The sequence below is a fragment of the Heterodontus francisci genome, chromosome 15, assembly GCF_036365525.1.
Source record: "Heterodontus francisci isolate sHetFra1 chromosome 15, sHetFra1.hap1, whole genome shotgun sequence".
Taxonomy (NCBI): Eukaryota; Metazoa; Chordata; class Chondrichthyes; order Heterodontiformes; family Heterodontidae; genus Heterodontus; species Heterodontus francisci.
The window spans coordinates 40,735,862-40,748,889 of NC_090385.1; the positions used below are offsets into that span (position 1 = coordinate 40,735,862).

The window sequence follows — 13,028 nt, forward strand, 5'->3', positions numbered from 1 at the left end:
AGTTTACCAACCCTCTGCCGGAGTGTCCTTCTGACACCAGTACAGGACTTAGCGGTGCAGGTTTCACTGTAGGTTGTGGTTTCCTCTCAACCTGGCACATGTGGCAGTTCCTGCAGTACTCCACCACATCTTTGTGGAGTTTTGGTCAGTCAATCTGCTTTCTTATGTGTGCTTTGGTCTTTCATATACCGGCATGTACTGCCACTGTAGTCTCGTGGGCCCTTCTTAACATTTCTCCCCGGTACCTCTGTGCCACCACTAACTGGTGAACTACTGTTCACTCCTTGCCCTCAGGTCTGTGAGGAGAACTCCATTTCCTTCAGTACCTCATTCTTTAAAGAGTAGCAATCAGGGATCCCTCTGCTTCACTTTCAGATGGGGCAGCCTGTGCTAACTCTTGCAATACTGGGTCAGCTCACTGAGCCTCAGCTAGGGAAAATCCATTTAATTCATTCCCAAAGAAAGTATCAGACAGACAGACCTGTTCATCTACCAGCAGTGCTAATTCAGTCTCCTTTGGGAGAGCTGGTTTGATCTTGGCCTGATCCACCAAACATTCAGGGAAACTGCAGGGGTCCGTCTCCTGCCACGGCCCTGTCTCTCTGACCTCTTGCGGTCTTTCTTTCACTACTGGGGTGGGGGGGGAGGCTACCACCTTCACCCCCGCCAGATCATTACCGAGGAGCAGGTCATCCCCATCCACAGGCAAACAAGGGACAATCCCTATGGTCACCAGTCCCAAAACTAGGTCACACTCTAGGTGCACCTGGTGTACAGTACAGGCATACACTACCCTCCAATACCATTCACCACCATTCTGGTGTTCACTGCACTCTCTGGGGGAAAGGTCAGGCCTTTTCCCAGTAAAAGGGATCTGGTGGTCCCAGTGTCCCTAAGAATCACTATGGGCTTGCTTGCCCCACTTGAGGGGTATGGGGTTACTCTCTCTTCAGACACAAATCCCTGATAACCCTCAGGAACGCGATTAAATTTTCCTGCACTTGCAGCAGTAGACTTCCTGGGTCTCACTCTTACTACAGTTCAAGCCACAGCTTGTTCTGCTGTGCTTTCTACCAGGGTCCTGCCTTCACTGAGTGGATGTGCCCTGATTAACCCTGTAGGTTTTCCCTTTAGTTTCCAGCAGTCAGCTTTTAAATGCCCTGCTTTATTGCAATGGAAGCACGCAGGTCTCTGTGTCTCTCACTTGCTCACAGCACCTTCCTTTTTGGCTAGAGGAGGGCCCCCTGCGTCTCCTGCTTTTCCTTCTTTCCCAGGTATGCTTGGGCTCCTATCATCTTCCTACCCTTTGTCCTTTTCAGATTTGTGGGGGTGACTAGGAAAGGTTTTCCCCTGGGAAACCGACTTATAAATTAAAGCAAACTCATCAGCCAGAACAGCCGCTTGCCGGGCTCTCTGAACCCGCTGCTCCTCTACATGGGTCTTTATGGAGAGTGGGAGAGAATGTTTAAATTCATCTAACAGAATTACTTCTCTGAGATTCTTATAACTGAGCTGTGCTTTAAGAGCCCTCAGCCACTGGTCAAAAGCCAGCTGCTTACTTCTTTCAAACTCTAGATAAGTTTGATTAGCTTGCTTCTTGAGGGTTCTAAACTTTTGGTGGCAGGCTTCGGGTACTAATTCATATGCCCCAAGGATAGCATTTTGGTTAGTTCATAATTTGATGAACTCTTATCTGGCAACAGGGAATAAACCGCATGGGCTTTTCCAGTTAGCTTTCTTTGTAGTAAAAGAGACCAGGTTTCAGTTGGCCATTTTAGCTGCCTTGCCAGTTTCTCAAATGACACACAAAATGCTTCGATATCCTCCTCATTGAATTTTGGAAGTAATTGAGCTAGTTTTAACAATTCTGTACTCAGCGCTGAATTACGCTCCTCCACATTGGCTATGCTTTCACTGGGGTGACTCTGACACCCCCTAGTTAACTCAAGCTGCTTCAGCTCTCTGTCTTTGCATTCCTTCCGGAATATTCTTTCTCTCTCCTTCTCCTCAAATTCAAGTTTCCTCTGTTCCAATTGTATCTTTGCTTACAAAACCCTGTCGGAATCTGCTTCTAACCCTGTTTCTGCTTCTTCAGATTCAAGGGAAAATGGTTGGCCACTAGCTTTAGGAGTTCAGACTTTTGCAAGGAACCTTTGCAAGGAGTCAGTGGAAGGGGGAATCAAAGACAAGAACAAAAGACAGTAAGGGGAATAAGAAAAGTGATAGGCAGAGAAATCAAGGGCCAGAATCAAACAGGGCCACAGTGAAAAATAGTGGGAAGGGACCAAGTAATGATAAAAAGACCAGCCTTAAGGCTTTGTGCCTTAACGCGCAGAGCATTCGCTATAAAATGGATGAATTAATCGCGCAAATAGATGTAAATGGATATGATATAGTCGGGATTACAGAGACATGGCTGCAAGGTGACCAAAGACGGGAAATGAGCATCCAGGGGTATTCAGTATTTAGGAAGGACAGACAAAAAGCAAAAGGCGGTGGAGTTGCATTGCTGGTCAAAGAGGAAATTAACGCAATGGTGAGGAAAGATATTAGCTCTGACGATGTGGAATCTGTATACGTAGAGCTGAGAAACACTAAGGGGCAAAAAACATTAGTGGGGGTTGTAGATAGACCCCCAAACGGTAGTGGTGATGTTGGGAATGGCATTGAACAGGAAATTAGAGACGCATGCGATAAAGGAACATTTGTAATTATGGGTGACTTTAATCTGCATATAGATTAGATAAATCAAATTAGTCACAATACAATTGAGGAGGAATTCTTGGATTGTATACGGGATGGTTTTCTGGACCAATATGTTGAGGAACCAAGTAGAGAACAGGCCATCCTAGACTGGGTATTGTGTATTGAGAGAGGAATAATTGACAATCTAGTTGTGCGAGACCCCTTGGGATTGAGCGACCATAATATGATAGAATTCTTCATCAAGATGGAGAGTGACAAAGTTGATTCTGAGACTAGGGTCCTGAATCTTAGTAAAGGAAAATACAAAGGTATGAGGCGTGAATTGGCAATGATGAATTGGGAAATGTTACTTAAAGTGACAGCAGTGGAAAGGCAATGGCAAACATTCAAAGAGTGCATGGATGAACTGCAACAATTGTTTATTCCTGTCTGGTGCAAAAGTAAAACAGGAAAGGTAGCCAAACCATGGCTTTCAGGGGAAATTAGAGATAGCATTAGATCCAAGGAAGAGGCATATAAATTCACCAGAAAAAACAACAGACCTGAGGATTGGGAGTAGTTTAGAATTCAGCAAAGGAGGACCAACGGATTGATTAAGAAGGGGAAAATAGAGTACGAGAGTAAGCTTGCTGGGAACATAAAAACTGACTGTAAAAGTTCCTATAAGTATGTGAAGAGAAAAAGATTAGTGAAGACAAATGTAGGTCCCTTACAGTCAGAAGCAGGGGAATTTATTATGGGGTACAAAGAAATGGCTGACCAACTAAATGCATACTTTGGTTCTGTCTTCACAAAGGTGGACACAAATATTATACCAGAAATGTTGGGGAACACAGGGTTTAGTGAGGGGGAGGAACTGAAGGAAATCAGTATTAGTAGAGAAATGGTGTTGGGGAAATTGATGGGATTGAAGGCCAATAAATCCCCAGGGCCTGATGGTATGCATCCCAGGGTACTTAAGGAAGTGGCCCTAGAAATAGTGGATGCATTGGTGGTCATCTTCCAAGATTCTATAGACTCTGGAACAGTTCCTACAGATTGGAGGGTAGCTAATGTAACCCCACTATTTAAAAAGGGAGGTAGAGAGAAAACAGGGAATCATAGACCAGTCAGCCTGACATCAGTAGTGGGGAAAATTCTAGAGTCCATTATCAAAGATTTTATAGCAGAGCACTTGGAGAACACTGGTAAAATCGGACAGAGTCAGCATGGATTTACAAAGGGGAAATCATGCTTGACAAATCTACTAGAATTCTTCGAGGATGTAACTAGTAGAGTTGATGCGGGGGAGCCAGTGGATGTGGTTTAGTTGGACTTTCAGAAGTTTTTCGACAAAGTCCCACATACGAGATTAACATGTAAAATTAAAGCGCATGGGATTGGGGGTAATATGTTGCGATGGATAGAAAATTGGTTGGCAGACAGGAAACAAAGAGTAGAGATAAACGAGTCTTTTTCCGAATGGCAGGCAGTGACTAGTGGGGTACCGCAGGGATCGGTGCTAGGACCCCAGCTATTCACAATACATATTAATGATTTAGATGAGGGAACTAAATGTAATATTTCCAAATGACACAAAACTGGGTAGGTGGGTGGGTTGTAAGGAGGATGCAGAGAGGCTTCAGGGTGATTTAGACAAGTTGAGTGAGTGGGCTAATGCATGGCAGATGCAATATAATGTGGATAAATGTGAGGTTATCCACTTTGGTAGCAAAAACAGGAAGGTGGATTATTATCTGAAAGGCTATAAACTGAGAGAGGGGAATATGCAACAAGACCTGGGTGTTCTCATAAACCTGTCGCTGAAGGTAAGCATGCAGGTCCAACAGGTGGTAAAAAAGGCAAATGGTATGTTGGCCTTCATAGCAAGAAGATTCGAGTACAGGAGCAGTGATGTCTTGCTGCAATTATACAGGGCCTTGGTGAGGCCACACCTGGAATATTGTGTGCAGTTTTGGTCTCCTTATCTGAGGAAGGATGTTCTTGCTATAGTGGGAGTGCAGCAAAGGTTTACCAGACTGATTCCTGGGATGGCGGATCTGACATATGAGGAGAGATTGAGTCGGTTGGAATTATATTCGCTGGAGTTTAGAAGAGTGAGGGGGGATCTCATAAAAACCTATAAAATTCTAACAGGTCTTGACAGGGTAGATGCAGGAAGGATGTTCCCGATGGTGGGGGAGTCCAGAACCACGGGTCATAGTCTAAGGATACGGTGTAAACCTTTCAGGACTGAGATGAGGAGAAATTTCTTCACCCAGAGAGTGGTGAGCCTGTGGAATTCGCTGCCACAGAAAGCAGTTGAGGCCAAAACATTGTATGTTTTCAAGAAAAAGTTAGATATAGCTCTTGGGTTTAAATGGATCAAAGGATATGGGGCAAAAACGGGAACAGGTTACTGAGTTGGATGATCAGCCATGATCATAATGAATGGCGGAGCAGGCTCGAAGAGCCGAATGGCCTACTCCTGCTCCTATTTTCTATGTTTCCCAGCCTTGCCACATACAGTGATCCCACACTGCTCAGCCATTTTCCTCAATTCCTCCACAGACAGTGCTTTTAACTTATCCCAAGTTACTTCATCCTGGCTTGGAGAGCTATTAGGTTCAGTTGCAGACATGTTAGTATTCAAGCACACACAACCACAAGAAAACCTGTATTGATATCGTGCTCTTTTTTTGCTTGGGAACAACTTGGCTTCCCACTTCCAATTTCCCTCGTTTGTCTGTGCGTCAATTCCGGACGAGCCCCAAATTTCTGTTACGACCAGACGAGAAAGAGGTCTAAGGTTCCCTTTCAGCCTTCACCTGGTCTTACTGTAATAGAGTTTATTTTAAACACACCGTGTTTTTACCTTCCCCCTTGGTGAACCCTTGTTCACCGCTTTCCAATTATAAGGCAAAGAAACCAGCACAAACAGGCTTCCTTAGGTTTAACGAAAAAAGTTAACATTTATTAAACTTAAACTCTAATTCAGTTTACGCCTATCATACATGCCACACCCCAAGCTAACATGCATACCCTATACACATATACAAATAGAGACAGAAAAGAGCAGAAGAAAAATAAAGTGGAAAGGTTTGAAACAATATCTGAAGAGTTGGTGGTATGGTTCTTCAAGCTCACTGAAGAGTCCTTGATTGTAGGTAGATCTTGCTTCTCGTTGGAGCCCAGTATTCCTCTTAAACCTTGTTCACTGTAGGAGACTTTTTTCTCTTGGCTTTCATGTGTCTTCAGTGGATTCAGAGGCTTGTGAGAAAGAGATGGGACCAGACAGGAGAGAATCTTCCCAGTCTACAAGCAAACAGCTTTCTGCCCAAACTGTTTGTACAAATTCAAACAACTTAGGTTGCCCAGCAAGTTAATCATGTGACTAGCTGGTTTGACCGTGTCTGTTCGTATATTCGGCCATCTTAGCAGTCACCCTGGAATGCCAGCTCCCCACCTTCAACATCTGGTGATCAAAAGTCCATTGTGGGTTGAATGTGTCAGGGAATGGCTGCGTTGTCCTTCCAAACACCATCTGTTAATATGCAAATGTCTTTTCCAGCCATGGCTGATCTGTTCAACAAGTCCTCCCCTCACTCCAGTAACAGTTTAAAATCAATGTTCATGACAAAATTTGATTACTTCATCATGATAGTACTATATAAGTAGTGTAAATGCTATCTAGTACTGCGCAGTTAGACCATATTACTGTATTATAATTTTTCCCCCAGTTTTCTCTCATACCGTTGTGAAGGCGCCAATTCTTGGTGGGGTTAGATTTCATGGGCACTGACAGCCCTCTGTTACCTCACCCATGTGCCCATTCTCCATCTGAGTGTCACAATGAGATCTTGTTAGCTATTAAACTGTGGAAGGCATCACATCCAAGCCCAATCCTATCTTTAACCAATTTCCAGACATGCACTCTCCAACCAAGATCAGCGATAGTGGTGGGAATCTGGATGATTCTTCCCCTCCCTGTCTGTGATCAGCTAATTCAGTAGTGAACTGAAAGTCTGGGTTTGGGATCTTTTGGTCCTTATAGCTCACGATATGATGTTTTAACTCATTTTTAATAAAGCTTCATACAGTTAAAAATCTTCAGTGTTCAGTAGTTGTAATAAATATGGTGCTCCACAGTATTCTTCATCATAAGTAATATTCAAGGTAGTAAAAAGCTCAGATTAAAATCATTGCAATAGCTTAACATTTGATTCAGCACTGTACACTATACAATCAATGTTGTTCATGCAGGAACAAAGAACCAGCAATTTTTTCAATTAAAAATTATAAACATCTCCTATGACGAAATGTGTACCATTGTAAAAGAGAATCCAAATGCAGTACATGACAAATGGAATGTATCAAAGCGACAGATTTGAAAGCTGTACTACCTCAGCCTCACTGAAACGTAACTGCATAAATCATATAAAGAGTCAGAAAAAGGAACAGAAAAGTAAGCAAATAAATGCCTGGCCCAATGGCAGACATCAAGAAAATGTGAGGGATTTTTACAATTCTTATTTTATGTTTTTCCCTCGCCCTGTTGTGTTTACTAGGTTAGAGTTATGGAAGTGTCAACAGTCCTCCAGTGCTTCAAGTAGCCATTCATTTTGTGTGAGTCCAGCCAATAAGTGTTGCCAGGATTTTTAATCATGGGTTGCTTTGCAACAAAGCCTAATTTTGCTCTCACCTGATATCCATGCACACACATTTTGCAACAGGAATCATTGGAGACTAAGCAGAAGTAAGAACTTTGACCTCTCCATATCGGAGACCAATTACAACACCCCAAATACTGCCCCTGTTGAGATTGGGTAATCCAGATCAAATTAATAATTAAACTTGGGACTCCCTGGCTGTATGCTATTTATGCTTTTAAACTCTCAGCCATTGGGAAATCATCTTTTTTTGGTTAGCCAGGTGTTTGCCGTAAGTGGAAAACTATCACCAAATTTAAGAGACCCCAACCCAAGAAAATCTATATGTGTAGAATTTATGTTTGACCAATCCTTTGTGGAAACTCTCTCCCTACATGGCCACCTCACTTACCAAAATACACAGTGCTTAAGTACCAGGTCAGCAGTTATGGGTCTTCAAGTGTTTGCAGGGGTAACGCTGGAGTTTAATCAACTGAAACCCTGCAGCTTCCCAGCACAGTGTGCTCGTAATCTTCCCAGTGCTTGCTCAGTTAGGATGAGTGTATGCACTAAAGCATCATGAGACAGATTGGTTGGTTAATCATAAACTTCAGATCTGCTTGGTTCAGGTATCAGAACAGAAAATCTTCGGCATTCATCTTGGAACCAGCTCAATATCAAAGTGATACCACTAACAAACTAGAGGTGAAACAAAGGAGTCTGTGGTGCAACTTGTAGGATGTCTAATGTTGGGAAGGATGCTGTGAGAAACATTGTGGTGATAAGTCTAGCAGCTAATGTTTTCAATATTAGCAGACAAAAGTTTAACATATCTCTATCCATTATTTTAACAGACATCAAGTTAACTCCTCCATTAAAATAATGGATGGAGGAATGACATACAACCAAAACCAGAGCTCCCTGATGACAAAAGAGATAGAGTGTAAGATGAAGCAGAGTGTGTACAAGTGAGAACCAGGTTGAATATAGAAAGTTCAGAGGGGAATTGAAAAAGAAAATATAAGTGGCAAAGAGAGAGTATGAGAAGAGACTGGCAGCTAGCACGAATGGGAATCCACAAGTCTTCTACAAGGCATATAAATAGTGAAAGGATAGTAACAGGGGGAGTAGGGGTGATAAGAGACCAAAAATGGGATCTACACCATGGAGGCAGAGGGAATGGCTGGGTTATAAATGAGTACTTTGCATTTGTCTTTACCAAAGAAGAAGATGCTGCCAAAATTACAGTGAAAGAGGAGGTAGTTGAGATACTGGATGGGCTAAAAATTGATAAAGAGGAGGTATTAGAAAGGCTGTCTGTATTTCAAGTCGATAAGTCACCAGGACTGTATGGGATGCATCTGAGGATGCTGAGGAAAGTAAGGGTGGAAATTGTGGATGTACTGGCCATAATCTTCCAATCCTCCTTAGATACAGAGGTGGTGCCAGAGGACTGGAAAATTGCAAATGTTACACCCTTGATCAAAAAAAGGGTGCAAGGGTAAAACCAGCAACTATAGGACAGTTAGTTTAACCTTGCTGGTGGAAAAGTCTTCAGACAGGATAATCTGGGAAAAAATTAATAGTCATTTGTTCAAGTGTGGATTAATTAAGGAATGCCAGTATGGATTTGTTATAAACAAATCATGTTATGTTAACTAGATTGAGTTTTTAGATGAGCTAACAGAGAGGGTTGATGAGGGCAATGCAGTTGATGTGATGTACATGGACTTGCTAAAGGCGTTTGATAAAGTGCCACGTAATAGGCTTAACGTAAAGTTGAAGCCCTTTGAATAAAAGGGGCAGTGGCAGCATGGATACGAGGTTGGCTGAGTGACATGAAACAGAGAATAGTGATGAACGGTTGTTTTTTGAACCGGAGGAAGGTCTACAGTGGAACTCCCCAGGGGTTGGTACTAGGGCCACTGTTTTTCTTGATCTATATTAATGCCTTAGGCTTGGGTGTACAGGCCACAATTTCAAAATTTACAGATGAAACAAAACTTGGAATTATTGTGAACTGTGAAGAGGATAGTGAGACTTCAAGAGGACATAGAAAGGCTGGTGGAATGGGTGGACATGTGGCAGATGGAATTTAATGTAGAGCAGTGTGAAGTAATACATTTTTGTAGGAAGAACGAGGAGAAGCAGTATAAACTAAGGGTATAATTCTAAAGGGGGAGCAGGAACAAAGAGACCTAGGGGTATATCTGCCCAAATTGTTGAAGGTGGCAAGACAGGCTGAGAAAGTGGTCAAAAAGACATATGGAATCCTGGGCTTTAAAAATAGAGGTATGGAGTACAAAAGCAAGGAAGTTATGATGAATCGTTATAAAATACCGGTTTGTCCTCAACTTGAGTATTGTGTCCAGTTCTGTGTATCACACTTTAGGAAGGAAGTGAAGGCTTTGGAGAGGTTGCAGTAAAGATTTATGAGAAAGATTCCAGGGATGAAGGATTTCAGTTATGTAGATAGATTTCAGAAGTTGGGGTTATTCTCCTTGGATCAGAGAAGTTTTGAGTGGAGATTTGATTGATGTGTTCAAAATCATGAGAGGTCTAGACAGAGAAAATACAGAGAAACTGTTCCCATTGGCGGAATGGCCAAGAACCAGAGGACACAGATTTAAAGGAGATTGGCAAAAAGAACTAAAGGTGACATGAGGAAAAACCTCTTTATGCAGCAAGTGTTCACATTCTGGAATGCGCTGCCTGAGGGTGTGGTGGAGGCAGATTCAATCATGGCTTTCAAAAGGGAATTGGATAAGCACCTGAAGGGGAAAATTTGCAGGGCTACAGGGAAAGGGCAGTGGAATGGAATGTTAACTATCGAGAGCCAGCACAGATTTGATGGGATGAATGGCCTCCTTCTGTGCTGTAACCACTATGATTCTATACATTTAGGTGTTTGTCTGCTAATATCTAAGACAGTAACTTCTAGGCTGTAGAAATAGTGTTGGTTCTCAACATACATATGTACCACCATGTCACCTTTTATGTAGGAACTGGGTTTATGAGTAGCAATTATGGAGAGCTGACTTGGTTTAAAAATGTGTTAAAAACAACTGTTCGAAGGTTACATTTTCAGACATAAGATTCATCTGTAAAAATAATCTTTTCAAAGTCTTCCAATTGTGAATCAGTGCACCGTCTGCTTTGCCATTCTTGTCTTCTCCTAATTAGCTCATTTTCCACTGTTGTAGTGTCTCTGAGGCAGTGTTTGACCTCATTGTGAAGGAAGTAATCCTTAACAGTAGTTTTAACAGAGGGAGGCAATATAAAATGAATAGTGTGCCTTTTATTACTAGTGTTATTGCTGCATTGCTGAGGTGATGCAGGCTGAATTGAGCCATCCAATAACTGCTTGCTGTTCTGTGAAGGAGAGTCTCTGGAAGAAGTTCTCACTAAGTTGTCCCCGGGTATAAGTTTTTGCTCCGATGCCTCGGATCCATCAGAGATCTGTCTTCGTGCAACAGATTGGAGAACCAAGGGCGAGTTCTGTCCATAAAACACAGTTTGTGGAATGTGGACCTTTAAAGTCTGCCCTAATCGTCTTGTACTTCCTTTGCTGGGTGGTAATACACTATAGTGACTATTGTTGTCTTGTGCAACATTGTTAACTTCAGGGTTCTGCCTCTCTTGATCACCCATTTGCTGTATAGTTAACACCTTTCCTGGTGCCATGTAGAATGTTATTTTAGTCCGTTTAAAATTTTTACTATAAGAAGGCATTACAGTGGACTCCTCAGGCAATGTGACAAATTGTGTTGTATGGGGAACAGTCAACTTATTCCTTCTTTCCTGATAACTTTCTCTGTTTAACTCCTCTGCATCATTTTGGACACAATTTGTCCCAAGTTCATCATGTCTGATATAGGCCACACTTGTAAAAAGGTCAAAATCCTTTTCAGAACCTTCAGCATCCACTGATCTTAGATTTTTTGAACAAGACATGTGCTCCATTGATATTTGGGTTGAATCCTCTCGCTCACTCTCACAGTCCAAGTCCTCTTCTTTTTCTGCTTCCTCATTGTACCAATCCAAATCATCAAGACAACAAGCCACGGAAGATGATGAGGTCCCAGGTAATTTGCCAGGAAGCCTATTGGAGATACAAGGTGAGGGTGTCTGGCATTTTCCAGAATTCCCAAAGTGCAAAGTGTCACTGCGACCAAACACCGATGAGTCAGAACAAGAGAAAGCGCTATCTATTGAACTTAGTGAAGATTCTGAGGGTGATGTGGTCGGCGAAGACAGGCTTGATAGGCTTGACCTTGTTGACAGATTTATTTTATGTGGATTAGGCTGTTTCAGCCTCGTATTACTTTGAGGGGACCTCCAAAATGTATATCTTGTTTTATTAGAACCAGGTCCTTTTCCATCATCCAATAGCTTCTGACTTTCAATCTGAAGCTTTTTCAACTGTTGTAAATGATCAATGTGGCCATGAGTGATGGCTGCATCACAGCTTGACTGGCGAGCCACTGGCTCGTGAGACAAGGCAAGGTGGTGTGACAGGCAGACACTGGGCTCGGACGAGCAACGGTCTCGTGCTGAATCAATGCTTTGGATAGCTGCAAGTGAAGAGACAGACGAGCAGGAATATAAAGACTCGTTTTCCAACTGCTCACAGAGGTCTCCACTGTCAATCTTCTCTAGGAATTTCTTACATGAAGCTTCTTCATTGAAGAAGCTCTGTTGGTTCCAAATGTCCTTGGCTTCTTCAGTAGCATACACTCTAGAATCATTCAAGGTGATAAAGATGGAATTACTTTTCTGGTCCTTTTCAACTTCTTGCCTTTTTTGATCAGACAATGCTGAATCCATATCGTCAGATGAATACTGTGGTTGCAACAAGTCCACATCTGCAAAAGTAACATTGAAAGAAAGATCAGAATGTTATAACTTTTCCACATGATTTTCTTATGCTCTTAGCTGAAGGTACTGAATTTTGCTCCAATGCTGTTCCACAGTTGCTTGAAGTCACACAGTCATTCATGTGTGTGATATAAACAGCGAACTATGGAAGGCTATTTGATAGTAGAAGTCATCATAGCCAAATCAAAATCTGTCCCTTATTTGACATCTTTACAATTTGCAGCAGGAATTACTAAATAGGCATTTAGAGCAGAAACCCTGGCTGATTTTATTCTTTTCATAGTACAGAGGCACTGTAGCTTCTTTATAGTCACCCTAACTGAGATTAGCAAACTCAGATCATGGATTAGACTTTTAGTTCTTATGGTTTAGTACTACACTAGGTAATGCCTTTACCCATTAGACCATTGGTTAATTAGGATGGTGTAATTAAAGGAAGACAACAATCCAGATTAGGTCTCAGGGGACAGTTACAAAGGGTTAAAATTTTGTCTGCTCCCAGTTTCAGGTGTGGGGCTCACAATTAATGATCCGCCCATGCCTGGTCCTGTTGAGGCAAGCAGCTTGCGAACATCGTTCTGCCTCCTCATTTGCCTGGTTTTAGCATTCAGCTGAGCGCGACACAAACTGCTGGCTAGCTGAATGCACAACAGCAGCTTGCATTGCTAGAATAAAAGCAAAATGCTGCAGATAGTGGAAATATGAAATAAAAACTGAAAGTGCTGGAAATACTCTGCAGGTTAGGCAGCATCTGTGGAGAGAGCAGCAGAGTTAGCGTTTCAGGTCTGTGACCTTTCATCAGAACTGGCAAAGATT

At 42.3% G+C, this 13,028-nt stretch overlaps 1 protein-coding gene across 7 annotated transcripts in view; it reads right to left on the reverse strand.

Moving 5' to 3' along the window:
* Nucleotides 1–5,694: 5,694 nt before the first annotated feature.
* The window catches only part of arhgap20b (Rho GTPase activating protein 20b), a 106,930-nt gene continuing 99,596 nt past the window's right edge, over nt 5,695–13,028 (reverse strand). For all 7 annotated transcript variants that reach the window (XM_068047413.1, XM_068047412.1, XM_068047411.1 and 4 more), the window contains one exon: nt 5,695–12,199. In XM_068047413.1, the coding sequence (XP_067903514.1) occupies nt 10,419–12,199 (1,781 nt within the window). In that variant the 3' untranslated portion in view covers nt 5,695–10,418. The remainder of the gene's footprint in view (nt 12,200–13,028) is intronic.